The 14,120-nt window shown below is 42.2% G+C and overlaps 1 protein-coding gene across 4 annotated transcripts in view; it reads right to left on the bottom strand.

The window, feature by feature from the left end:
• Positions 1 to 14,120, bottom strand: part of LOC143038110 (histone-lysine N-methyltransferase eggless-like) — a 230,375-nt gene that overhangs the window by 93,403 nt on the left and 122,852 nt on the right. For all 4 annotated transcript variants that reach the window (XM_076207097.1, XM_076207101.1, XM_076207099.1 and 1 more), the window contains 2 exons: positions 12,635 to 12,744; positions 3,667 to 3,806 (listed from right to left, as the gene is read on the bottom strand). In XM_076207097.1, the coding sequence (XP_076063212.1) occupies positions 3,667 to 3,806; positions 12,635 to 12,744 (250 nt within the window). The remainder of the gene's footprint in view (positions 1 to 3,666; positions 3,807 to 12,634; positions 12,745 to 14,120) is intronic.

Raw genomic sequence — 14,120 nt, 5'->3', positions numbered from 1 at the left:
CATTTTTCTTCCTTCCAAGAAGTCTTTCATCCATTCCAATATTTTTCCTTGTATTCCACCAATTGTTTCAATTTTTCTTAGTAGTTTTTTGTGTGGTACTTTGTCAGAAGCTTTTTGTAGGTCCAGGAAGGCACAGTCTGCCCAGCCATCTCTTTCTTGTATTATATCTACCAATCTTGAGTAAAAGCATATTAAGTTTGTAGTACATGATCTTCCACTTCTAAATCCAAATTGGTTGGAGTTTAGTATTTTGTTCTCTTCCAAGTGTTTAGTCCAATAATTTTTGATAACTCTTTCACATATTTCTGCAATTGTGCTTGTAAGGGATACCTGTCTATAGTTTGTTGGATTTTCTTTATTTCCTCTTTATATACTGGTACAATATTAGCATTTTTCCAGTCCTGTGGTACTTTTCCTTCTTCGAGTGAGAAGTCATTTATCTTATGTATTTTATCTGTGAGTTCATCTATACATTCTTTTAATATCTAGTTCACTATTCTGTCTGGCCCATGTGACTTTCTGACAATGAGTTTCCATATTTGGTCCCTTATTTCTTTCTGTGTCACCGTTATTTCTTTAATTTTAGGGGATCCTTCTTGGTAACTATCATCCCACATCTGTGAGCTTTCAATTGTAAATACAGATTTAAAGTGTTTGGTCATTACTTCAGCCATTTCTACATCTTCTGTGTATTCTTTATTTCCTTCACACAGTTTCACTATTTCATGTTTGTCTTTTAGTTTGTCATTTACATATCTGTAAAATAGTTTAGGTTGATCTTTGCATTGTGCTATTATATCTTTTTCATAGTTTCTTCTCTTCGTATGTCTATGTATTCATTTCTCAGTTTTATGCATGTTTGCCATTTAGTCCCTTTTCCGTCTTTTCCAAGCTTTGTCTCTTCTATCTTTAGCAGCACTACATTTTTTATTATACCAACACTTTATGTACTCCCTTTTCTGTTTCTGTTTAGGCACATGTTTGTCTATTCCCTCCTTATATATTTCTTTAAAAATGTTCCATTTCTCTTCCATCTTTGTTTCATCATTTGCACATTTTTCCCAAAAGGCATTTTGAATTTTTTTTCTAAGTTTTACAAAGTCAGTTTTGTTGTACATTAATCTTCCTTCTCTATGTTTCTCGTTCCTTCTCACAATATTTTGTTCCTTAAGCTCGATCTCTATTAGTATGTGGTCACTTTTTCCAATTGGTGTTTTATAGTTTATTTCTTCCACAATTTCAGGCTCAGAGGTGAATATCAAATATAGTGTGAATGATATTTTGACACAGCCTGCATGAGGGGACAGAGAGGAGGGGGGGGGGGTCACTGGTTAAGTGAAGCAGCCTTGCTGTGGATGTAATGTGTTGCTGCATTGCATTTGGCCCAGGGCAGTTGGCAGATGCAGGGATGACCTGTCATCCAATAGGAATTGAGATGGGAGAGGTGGAAGGGGTGGCAGAAGGGAGTGAAATGGGTGGAAATAGGTAAGTACTTCTGACTTGGATATCTCCCTTATAAAGGGGAAAAAAGCTATCAGATATAGGTATAATATACCAAGGGCTTTTTCATCCTTATCAGGGAGGTAGCCAAAGTCAAAAGGAATATACCCACTCCCACCCATTTCACTCTCATCCACCACCCTTTCCTCCTTCTCACCTTAGCTCCTCATGGAGGACAGGTCATCCCTGTACCCCACCCACTGCCCTGGGTCAGAAGCAATGCAGCAAGACAAAGCACATCAACAGCAAGGCTGCTTCACTTAATTGGTGAACCATCTTCTCTGTCCTTTCATGCAGAAAAATAGAAGACAGTAAGAAATCTTTTCAGACTGTGTCAAAATATCATTTCTTCCCTTCCTAGCATTATAGTATCATCCATACACAGCCATTTTCCACTCACCCCTATCTCATACCTTCTCCCTTCCTTGCCCAACAGACATCCCCCTCTTGCCCAACACCTCTTTCACCCCATCCATCCATCTCATCCTTAGTTGTCCCTTCTTGTTCACTCCAACCATCTCTGCCTTCCACACCTCTTCTACTAACTTTCTTCACTCATTCTTTCCATGTGTCTACACCATCCAAATACTCTTTCACCAACCTTCTCATCTTCAGTTTTGGTAGTCATAGATATGAACAAGGCTTCTTACAAAGTCCCTAGACACATATTTCAGTATCCAAAAAGATAACCAACAGATATTCATAACAATGACAAAAAGTGTATAACCAACTTCATAGCAGGAAGACAATGTATAGTCAATCAACCAATCAATAAATCCATTACGCATCTCTTGCAGCCTCCAGGCAGGATAACAAGTCACTATGAGAGGAGTGTTGTCAAGGGATACAGTGTAGGCCATTGTAGTATGAGGTGATGTGTCTTCTGTGTGGTGGTTGCATCAGGGGCAGTTTGAATTGGTGGCCATGCCTATTCTCTGTTGGTATTGTTTTAATGACAGATACCTGAGTGCAAACACTGTGAGGTTTTTGTCTGGTGCAGGAGGATTTTCTCTGTGGGACATATCTTGGGGTTGTTGCTGTTGGAATATTGAATTAGGTGGTCTTTCTTGAAAGGCTTGTTTAGTTATCTGGGTATTAATGTGCTTCTGTGTGGATTTTTTTTGTGGTTTGGGGAGCAGGTTGTGGTAGATGTTTGAGTAGTATGTTACTTGTGATTCTTTTTTTGTTGTGCTCTGTTGATGGTGCTTGTGAGATGTAATGTGAGGGGTGAGTTGATAAGGCTTCTGGCATAGAATTGTGTTCCTGCCACTTTCATGTCATTCTACTAAGAGGGTTTTGGCTTCTGTATCAGGTGTCCTGTGTGTTTGTATGTATTTCAATAAAACTTATCAATCACACGAGTTGCCCAAGAATACCCACAAGTGGACATGTTTTATCCCCACCTCCCCAGAGAGGTGTGGCCCTGAGGGGGGCCTGCACTTGGTCTCTGGACTGGACCAAAGAGTCACCTTGAGCTCCACTAAGTCAAAAACCTCCAGTCCTACATATGCTGACAATGGTTCTCAGAACCTCCCACAGACTTTTGTCCAAGAAGAAACCCTGGACTGCTGTCTATGTTGTTTCAAAGTGGGGATGTTTCTATATCACCAGCTCAAAGTGAAAGGAGGAGGAGAGCAGTCACTAGTTATCAGCTACCCTTGTGTGAAAAAGTATAAGAAATACAGAAGAATGTCAACCTCTTAGGGCTGTACTTCTTAATGGAGGTGGGGGTTAACATGTTTTGAAAATGGGCAGCCTCACTGTCATCTTGCAGGTAGGTCCTCAGAGCCTCCCACAGATCTCTCGGGAAAGAAACTTTGGGCTGTTGTCTGTGTTATATCAGCATAGGACTATTTCTGTATCATCAGCTAAAAGTGGTAGGGAGAGGAGATTAGTTGCCGGCTATCAGCTCTCTATGTGTGAAAAAGTGTGAGAAATACAGTTGAAGTTATGAAAGATCTTGGGCCCAGTCCTGAGATGGAGTGTCAGCTCCTCAGGGATTCAGGGCTATACCTCATGATAGTGAGGAGGTTGATGGGTTTTGAAAATGGGCAGCTCTCTTGTCCATCTTGTAAGACTACCAAATGCAGATACCCATCATTGGTCCTCACTGATCTACTAAATTATTATAATAAATTCATTCTTCGAAAGGAAGCTTATACTTACCTTCTCCAATTATAATAAATAGGAAAAGCGAGAGGGGACTTCCCCTTGTATTCATTCATACTTCCAACAGAGGATACAATACATGACTTGGAGCATAAATGAGGCTCATATTTTGGCATGACAGTTGGCAATTCCAATTTCTGAAGAAGAAAAGAAAGAAATAAGTAAACATAACTAACTTTTACTAGGAATTATCTGAAATTACTGAGTTGGATGGATATAATGCAAACTGTCTGAAAAAGGGAGATAATTTTATAGTGGATTGGCCAGTAAGATTGTTTAATGTGTGTCTCAGGAAAGGGACAATGCCAGAGGACTGGAAGAGTGGCTGTATAGTTCTGCTTTACAAAGGAAAAGGGACAAATGTGACTGTAGTAGTTTTAAAGTGATCAGTTTGTTGAGTGTAGTTGCAAGGGTTTATACATACAAATACCAAGAGCTTTTACCCTTACAAGGGAAGTAGCCAAAGTCAAAAGGCATAATTACTCTCCCACCCATTCCACCCCCATTCACCACACTTTCCTCCCTCCCTCTCAACTTGGCTCCTCATGGATGATGGGGTCATCCCTACATCTCACCCATCACCCTGGTTCAGAAGTAATACACCAAGACATGGCACATCCACAGCAAGGCCGCTTCATTTAATCTGTGACCTTCTTCCATCCCCTTGTGCACTGACATTGAAGACAGGAAGAAATCCCTTTGAGCTGCATCAAAATATTGGTGAGAAGCAGTGTGTTTTCATGAAAGGTAGAGGATGTATGGATAAAATTTTCAAGGTAAGGCAGATTTGTAAAAAGTTCTTGCCAAAAGGCAAGGATGCTTCATGGGCCTTTATGGATTTAGAGAGGGTTTATGTAGATAGGAAGGCACTCTGGGAAATACTGCAGATCTATGGGATTGGGGGAAAGCTGTTAAGGGCAGTCAAGAGTTTTTATGAGATTAATAGAGCCTATAAGGATTCAAAATGGAGAAAATTAGGTTTGAAGTAAAGGTGGGGCTGTGTCAGGGCTGTCATGTCACAATGGCTGTTCAATGTGTACATGGATGGGGTGGTATGGGAGGTAAGTGTGAAGGTGATGGTTAGAGATAGTGGAGGGAAGTGGAAATTGAGCCAGTTGTTGTTTGTGGATGACATTACACTTGTGGCAGGGTCAGAGGAGGGACTAAGGCAGTGAAGGAGTCTGGGAAGGTATGCAATGGGAAGTTGAAAGTAAATGTGATGAGGTGTACATGGAGAAGGGTGACAAAAAGTTGGAAGTAAGTCTTACAGGAAAGAAGCTGAAGGCAGTAGACAGTTTTAAGTATTTGGGGATGCATATGGCAAAAGATGCAGGAGTGGGAGTGGAAATCACCTGTAAGGTGAGAGAAGCAAATATTTTGGGGGATTGAAAAGTGTCATGAGAAATGTGCATCTGTGAATGGATGAAATGAGATATTAAATGAAGGGATGATTATACCTATGAAACTGTATGGTCCATATTTGCTTTTTTTAGGAATAAATTTAAATGGGTTTGAGACGAAGTGTTTGGGAAGTATGGTCAGTGTTACAAGGATGGATAGAGCAAGAAATGACCAGGTGAGAAGAAGAATGGGGGTGGAAAGGATGCTAGCAGATAGGGTAGATGAAAGAATACTGGGATGGTTAGGGCACATAGAAAGAATGAATGAGGAAAGACTAGCAAAAAGAGTGTGGAAGGCAGAGGTGGATGGATTAAACCTGAGGGAGAGACCAAGAATGAGATGGACGGATGGGGTTAAAGGGGCTTTGTGTAAAGGGGGAATGTCTATTGAGCAGGGAAAGGAGAAAGCAAGAGATAGTTGTGAGTGGAGAATGGTTGTGAATGAAATATAAATCAATGCAGCCAGAAGGGTTTTCTCTTTGTTTTGAAATATAAATCAATGCAGCCTGAAGGGCTTACTCTTTTTCTTTATTTTTGCATAAGAGGATGAGGAAGGAGGGTTGCCATGTAAATGCTGTGGTTGGCCCTGGTGTGGACGTGCTGTCTTGCTGTATTGCTTCTGACCCAGGCAGGGATGATCCTTCATTTAAAGGTGCTACAATGAAAGGAAAATGGGTGGTGGTGGGTGCATGCATTTAGCTGATTACTTCCCTTATAAGAAGGAAGAACCCTACTGGTAGATACAGTAAATAGATAAATCAATAGTTCTTGCAGCTATTCCTTGTTATGTTCTGTTAGTTTCTTCTTTCTTTCTACTTTCTTTTTTATTGACAGTCAATCTGTATGAGAAAAACTGAAAGGGGGAGTCCTAATCCCTTAGCTACATCCCATTTAGTAACAGTGGTAGTATTCCTATCTCCCTATCATAGGCCCCTTGGGGCCATATCTTCAGGTATAGGTGGGGGAAGGTGAGGGATTCTGAACATAGGTTGGTTGTCAATTCCACCCTGGGAAGAAGGGTGTGTGTGTGTGGGTGGGGGGGATGGCACAGTACCTTTGGGGGGCCTTCTTCCTTTTATCATTTAGTGTCACTGTGCATAGGCCTCAGTGAGACCTAGAATGTATTTTACACACACACACACACATATATACAAATGTGCACATACACACACATACACACTATCGAGCTTCTCAACTGTCAACATCTCACTTGAGGTCCATAGACTGTCGAAGATGAAAATTCTTATTACATACATACATATACCAAGGCTTTTTCCCCCTTACAAGGGAGGTAGCCAAAAAGGAAAAGGCATAAAATCATTCCCACCCATTCCATCCCTGAATACACTCCACACTCCCCCACCCTCCCTCTTATCTTAGCACCTCCTGGATGACGGGTCATCCCTGCACCTTGTCCACTGCCCAGGGTCAGAAGCAGTGTCGCAAGACACAGCACATCCACAGCAAGGCCGCTTCATTAAATCGGCGACCCCCCCCCTCTCCGTCCCCCCATGCATAATAGAAGACAGGGAGAAATCCCTTCGGGCTGCATCAAATTTTGCTCACACATACTACCTCACCCCCCATCCTCCCCCACCCATTCCACCTCATGCATCACAAGTTCATCCATATACAACCATTCTCCATTCACCCCTATCTTCTGTCCTCTCCTGTCCTTCCTCAACAGACATTCCCCTCTTCCCCAAAGCCCCCTTCATCCCATCCATCCACCTCATCCTAGGATGTCCCCTCATGTTCACTCCCTCCACATCTGCATTCCATACCTCTTTTACTAGTCTTTCTTCACTCATTCTTTCCATGTGTCCAAACCATCCATGTGTCCAAACCAAAATTCTTAACCACTTCCATACGGTGCAAGTAGGTACTCGCTGATGCCGAAGTCACCATCTTGATTATATTTATTGTAGTTGTACCTAAATAATTTTCATTCTCTCTAAACTGGCTTCATCAGTTTCCTATGGTTATCAAAATACACGGTGTAAGAGAACGGACAATTTAGCACTGACTTTATTTTTTATAATGCGATTATTATGACGAGACATCGCACGTCAGGCAGCTAATGCTGCCAGACGTGCGATGTGCCCCGGAGGGAAGAGGTTAATAGTGCAAGGAAAACAGGAAGCCTAGTTTGTATTGAATGGGAGGGTGAGCACTTGGTTATACTAACTTATTTCTCTGCAGTGTTAGTGATCTAACAAGAGATGAAAGAAAATAAAAACGATGATTTCGAGACGAATGTCAACTCGAAAGCAGAGATATCTAGGGGAGCTATGCCAAACTTTCTTTCTTTTTTAGGAATGTCCCCTTTTGGGGCTACAGGTAGTAGGACTCCTAATCCCATCCCCTGTCCCTTTTTTGTCGCCGTTTATGATTCAAGTGGAAATACTCGGTGTCAGTATTCTTTTCCCCCACCAGAGAGAAGTAGTTTGAATGTGTTTGAGATGAAATGTCTGAGAAGTATGATAGGGGTTACTAGGCTAGATTGAGTGAGAAATGAGGAGGTGAGGAGTAGAACAGGGGTGGAAAAGGAGCTGGGAGATAGGGTTGATGAAAGAATATTAGGATGGTTTGGACACATGGAAAGAATGAGTGAAGAAATATTAGTAAAAGAAGTGTGGAAGGCGGAGGTGGTAGGAGTGTATATGAGGGGCCGTCCTAAGATGAGATGGATGGATGGGGTGAAAGGGGCTTTACAAAAGAGAGGAATGTAGAGAAAGGATGGGGGAGGACAGAAGATAGGGGTGAATGGAGAAGGGTTGTGTATAGATGAGGCTGTGATGCATGAGGGGGAGTGGGTGGGGGATGGGGGGTGAGGAAGTATGTATGAGAAAAAATTTGATGCAGCCCGAAGGGATTTCTCCCCGTCTTCTCCTTTCCTGCATGAGGGGATGGAGAGGGGGGGGGTCGCTGAATTTATGAAGCGGCCTTGCTGTGGATGTGCTGCGTCTTGCGACACTGCTTCTGACCCAGGGCAGTGGACAGGATGCAGGGATGACCCATCATCCAGGAGGTGCCAAGATAGGAGGGAGGGAGGAGGGTGGAGGGGAGTGGAATATATGGGAAATGAAATGGGTGGGAGTTATTTCTATGCCTTTTTTCTTTTTGGCTACCCCCCCGTGTAAGGGGGAAAAAGCCCTTGGTATATGTGTATATATATATATATATATATATATATATATATACTGTATATACACATATATATATATATATATATATATATACTGTATATACACATATATATATATATGTATATGGTATATGTATGCTACGCCAAAGTACATTGCAAACAGACCAATGGGAACACCAGCAGCAAGATTTAAATTGTATAATGAAGACTCCTTTTCCGTTTTTGGTAAGTGCAAAAAAAGAAATATGAATCAAATCACAGACATGGAAGGGGAAATCAGTAACCAGAGAGAATGGTGGGAGAACGAATTCACTGAATTAAGGAAGGAGATTGTAGAACTAATGTAATGTTTAGCCCAAGCTAACAACAAAATATCCAATCTGAAGATATCAAACTCTGAACTTGGGAACAAACTCAAGATGATGAAAAATTTCATAATAGAAGTTAAATGTGAAATGAATTTAAAAAAAATGAAGATTAATGATACTACCAATAGTGAGCAATTATAAAAAGAGGTAAATAAAATACAAGAAATGACTGAAAATATTTAAGAAAACTTAAGTGAGTAAAGTATGCAAAAGATTAAGAAATGGAGTCAAAACAGAGAAAATGAAGAAATTGTCTTTAAAGAAATAGTACAACAGATGCAGGAAAATGCAAAAGATACAATCATTCAAGTAATTAAAGAAAAGGCAAATCGGGTTAGAGACAATGTACATACATACATACATATAACAAGGCTTTTCCCCTTTACAAGGGAGATAGCCAGAAAGGAAAAGGCATAAACTCATTCCCACCCATTCCATACCTGAATACACTCCACTCCCCTCCACCCTCCCTCCCATCATAGTACCTCCTGGATGACGGGTCATCCCTACACCTTGTCCACTACCCTGAGTCAGAAGCATACACATACATATACCAAGGCTTTTTCCCCCTTACAAGGGAGGTAGCCAAAAAGGAAAAGGCATAAAATCATTCCCACCCATTTCATCCCTGAATACACTCCACACCCCTCCACCCTCCCTCTTATCTTAGCACCTCCTGGATGACGGGTTATCCCTGCACCTTGTCCACTGCCCTGGGTCAGAAGCAGTGTCGCCAGACACAGCACATCCATAGCAAGGTCGCTTCATTGAATCGGCAACCCCCCCTCTCCATCCCCCCATGCATAATAGGAGAAGACAGGGAGAAATCCCTTCGGGCTGTGTCAAATTTTGCTCACACATACTACCTCACCCCCCATCCACCCGCCCATTCCACCTCATGCATCACAGCATCATCCATATACAACCATTCTCCATTCACCCCTATCTTCTGTTCTCTCCCGTCCTTCCTCAACAGACATTCCCCTCTTCCCCAAAGCCCCCTTCACCCCATCCATCCACCTCATCCTAGGACGTCCCCTCATGTTCACTCCCTCCATATTTGCCTTCCATACCTTTTACTAGTCTTTCTTCACTCATTCTTTCCATGTGTCCAAACCATCCTAACACTCTTTCAACAAACACTGTGTGACAAGGTCTATACAACTGCTGGATTAAGAATAGAAAGGAAAAACAAGGAGTATTTCTGACCAAAAAAGACAAAGGTAACAGAAGGAAAAAACAATGTTGAATCAATTATGATAAAAGTATAAAGCAAACATACATATACCAAGGCTTCTTCCCCTTTACAAGGGAGGTAGCCAAAAAGGAAAAGGCATAAAATCACTCCCACCCATTCCATCCCTGAATACACTCCACACCCCTCCACCCTCCCTCTCATCTTAGCACCTCCTGGATGACGGGTCATCCCTGCACCTTGTCCACTGCCCTGGGTCAGAAGCAGTGTCACAAGACACAGCACATCCACAGCAAGATCGCTTCATTAAATCGGCGACATCCCCTCTCCGTCCCCCCATGCATAAAAGAAGACGGGGAGAAATCCCTTCAGGCTGCATCAAATTTTGCTCACACATACTAACTCTCCCCCCATCCCCCCACCCATTCCACCTCATGCATCACAGCATCATCCATATACAACCATTCTCCTTTCACCCCTGTCTTCTGTCCTCTCCCGTCCTTCCTCAACAGACATTCTCCTTTTCCCCAAAGCCCCCTTCACCCCATCCATCCACCTCATCCTAGGACGTCCTCTCATGTTCACTCCCTCCACATCTGCCTTCCATACCTCTTTTACTAGTCTTTCTTCACTCAATCTTTCCATGTGTCCAAACCATCCTAATGCTCTTTCATCAACCCTATCTCCTTGTTCCCTTTCCACCCCTGTTCTCCTCCTCACCTCCTCATTTCTCACTCTATCTAGACTAGTAACCCCCATCATACTTCTCAGACACCTCATCTCAAACACATTCAAACTCCTTCTCTCTTCCTCTCTTATGTTCTATGTTTCTGCCCCATATAATGCTGTTGGCACAATCACTCTTTCATACAGTCTCCTCTTAGCATCCATTCCCAAATGTCTATTCCTCATTACACTTTTTAATCCACCAAGGCATTTACTCACTTCTCTCAATCTACATTCTACCTCCACCTCCCCTCGACCTTTTCCTGCCACATTTGCACCCAAGTATCTAAAACTATCCACTTCCTCCAGTCGCTCTCCCTTAATGCTCACTTCCAGTCTGCTGCCACTTTCCCCCCTTGTACATCTCATCACTTTACATATACCAATATTTATCTTCAGCTTTCTTCTATCACACACTCTCCCAATCTCTGTCACCAACTTCCTCAATCCCTCCTATGATCCTGCCACAAGCGGTGTCGTCTGCAAACAACAGCTGGCTCACCTCCCACTTTTCTCCATTTTCTTTAACCATCTCCAATCCCTGACCCACTTCCCTTGCATTTACCTCTCGCACTACCCCATCTATGTACAAGTTTAACAGCCAGGGCGACATAACGCATCCCTGACGAAGTCCAACATTTACCTCGAACCACTCACTCTCTCCATTTCTAATCCTGACACATGCTCTACTACTCTCGTAAAAACTCGACAGCTCCTAGAAGCTTTCCTCCTATCCCGTATATCCGCAAAACCTCCCACAGTGCTTTCCTGTCTACCCTGTCGTAAGCCTTTTCCAGATCCATAAAAGCCCAAAAATCATCCTTACCTTTTCCTATAGCTTTCTCACATATTTGTCTTACCACAAAGATCTGATCTACACAACCTCTACCCGTCCTAAATCCACACTGTTCCTCACCAATTACTCCCTCTCTTCCTTTCCTAATCCTTTCAATCAAGATCCTCCCATAAGCCTTCCCAACTACACTTAACAAGCTAATCCCTCTGACACTACTACACTCACACTTGTCCCCTTTTCCCTTGTAAAGTGGAGCTATACTGGCACTCCTCCAGTCCTCCGGCACTCTACCCTCTCTTAAACAAACATTAAATAACCTCACCAGCCAGTCCACCATCACTGTACCTCCTTTTTTTTAGACATTCTGCATGACATCCATCCAGACCAGGTGTCTTACCTGCTCTCATCATCTTAACAACTGCCTTCACTTCATCCTTCCTTATTTCTCCTCCATTTTCCTCACTCATCACTCTCATTTTCTTAGCATTTCCCACTGCAGCTATCTTTCCCTCCCTATCCTCCTTCACATTAAGCAACTCCCTAAAATATTCTGCCCATCTTCCCCTTACTGCCTTCTCTTCCATTATCATCTCTCCATCTGCACCTTTTACCTTTTCTTCTTTACTTGATTCCCTCCTCTTCCTCTCTTAATTTCTTTCCAAAACATCTTTTTATTACTTTCAAAATTTTCTGTCATACTCATACCCCATTTCACATCTGCTCTCCTCTTTGCCTCCTTTACCTTTTGCTTTATTTCTCTTTTCTTTTCTTTGTACCTCTCATATGACTCCCTCGTCCTATTTTGTAACCAATCTGTGAAAGCTCACTTCTTCTCTTCTAAAACCTTCTTTGTTTCCTCATCCCACCATTCACTACCCTTCCTTCTATTTCCTCCTGTCCTTCTTGTTCCACACACCATCTTTGCACACTTTGTGACTCCCTCCTTGAAACATCCCCATTCCTCCTCCACTCCTAACTCTACTCTATCCCTCACTCCCTCCCACTCCTCCCTCAGCTTCTTCTTGTACTCCTCCTTTTCCTTTAAAGAGTTCACTCTAGGCACCTCCCTACCTTTTGTCCTTTTCCTCTTTCTCCATATGAGGAAATTAATTGTATAGCTTATGAAGAATTCAAAGGAATGTATCTGAACACTATTGCTAATATTAAATTCATATCATAACAAAAAACATGTAACAACTGGAACAAGGTGATAAAAATTAATATATAAGAGAACTACAACCTACACAGACAGTCTAGAGAACAACGCAACTACAACTCACTAATACTATGAGATAATAGTATATTTACCAAAAAAGAATGAAAAATACATACCCTGGCTATTCCCTTCTTTTCTTGTTCAACCATATTCAGCACCTCCTTGGGAGGTGTACAAGGTCTTGCTGCTGTACTCTTTCTAGCTACAGCCCTTCGCTCAGTCTTAACTGTAAACAAATAATTTTAATGAGCACACATTTTGAGGATTTCCAGGATTTGTGGGAAGATTAATGGAAAAGCAGATGTACTAGTTACCTAGTTGTATCATACAGAAAGGGAGCTATGCTCGTGGTGACTCATATTTGTATCTTTCAGCACCAAATTTTTTCTTAAAATCTTGAATAGTGTTTGCACACACTGTTTCTTTGTCTGATTTGTTCCAGGTATCTATCACTCTGTGTGGGAAGCTATTTTTTTCAGATCTCTTCTGTAATTATCTTTTTGAGTTTCTTTTCGTGTCTTCTTGTTTTTCCATTGTCCCATTTCAATAAATCATTCTTATCTAAGATTTCCATTCTTTTCATAATTCTATAGATAGGTCTCCTTTTTCCTTTCTTTGTTCCAGAGTTGGTAATTCTAATTTGGACAGTCTTTGTTCGTATGTCATTTTGGAAAGAGTTGGTGCCAGTTTTGTTGTTGCTCTTTGTATTCTTTCTACATACATACTGGATGACGGGTCATCCCTGCAGCTTGTCCACTGCCCTGGGTCAGAAGCAGTGTTGCAAGACACAGCACATCCACAGCAAGATCGCTTCATTAAATCGGCAACCCCCCTCTCCGTCCCCCCATGCAGAAAAGGAGAGGACGGGGAGAAGTCCCTTCGGGCTGCATAAAATTTTTCTCACACATACTAACTCATCCCCCATACCCCCACCCATTCCACCTCATGCATCACAATTATCACAACATCATCCATATACAACCATTCTCCTTTCACCCCTGTCTTCTGTTCTCTCCCATCCTTCCTCAACAGACATTCCCCTCTTCCCCAAAGCCCCCTTCACCCCATCCATCCATCTCATCCTAGGACGCCCCCTCATGTTCACTCCCTCCACATCTGCCTTCCATACCTCTTTTACTAGTCTTTCTTCACTCATTCTTTCCATGTGTAAAAACCATCCTAATATTCTTTCATCAACCCAATCTCCCAACTCCTTTACCACCCTGTTCTCCTCCTTACTTCCTCATTTCTCACTCTATCTAGACTAGTAACCCCCATCATACTTCTCAGACATCTCATCTCAAACACATTCAAACTCCTTCTCTCTTCCTCTCTTATGTTCCATGTTTTTGCCCCCATACAGTGCTGATGGCACAATCACTCTTTCATACAGTCTCCTCTTAGCATCCATTCCCAAATGTCTTCCTCATTACACTTTTTAATCCACCAAGGCATTTACTCGCTTCTCTCAATCTACATTCTACCTCCACCTCTACTCCACCCTTTCCTGCCACATTTGCACCCAAGTATCTAAAACTATCCACTTCCTCCAGTTGCTCTCCCTTAATGTTCACTTCCAGTCTGCTGCCACTTTCACCCCTT

The sequence above is a fragment of the Oratosquilla oratoria genome, chromosome 23 (assembly GCF_046742065.1).
Source record: "Oratosquilla oratoria isolate Oo_2021 chromosome 23, ASM4674206v1, whole genome shotgun sequence".
Taxonomy (NCBI): Eukaryota; Metazoa; Arthropoda; class Malacostraca; order Stomatopoda; family Squillidae; genus Oratosquilla; species Oratosquilla oratoria.
The sequence above is the reverse complement of the archived record's forward strand: the minus strand, read 5'-3'. Positions and strand labels throughout refer to the sequence as shown.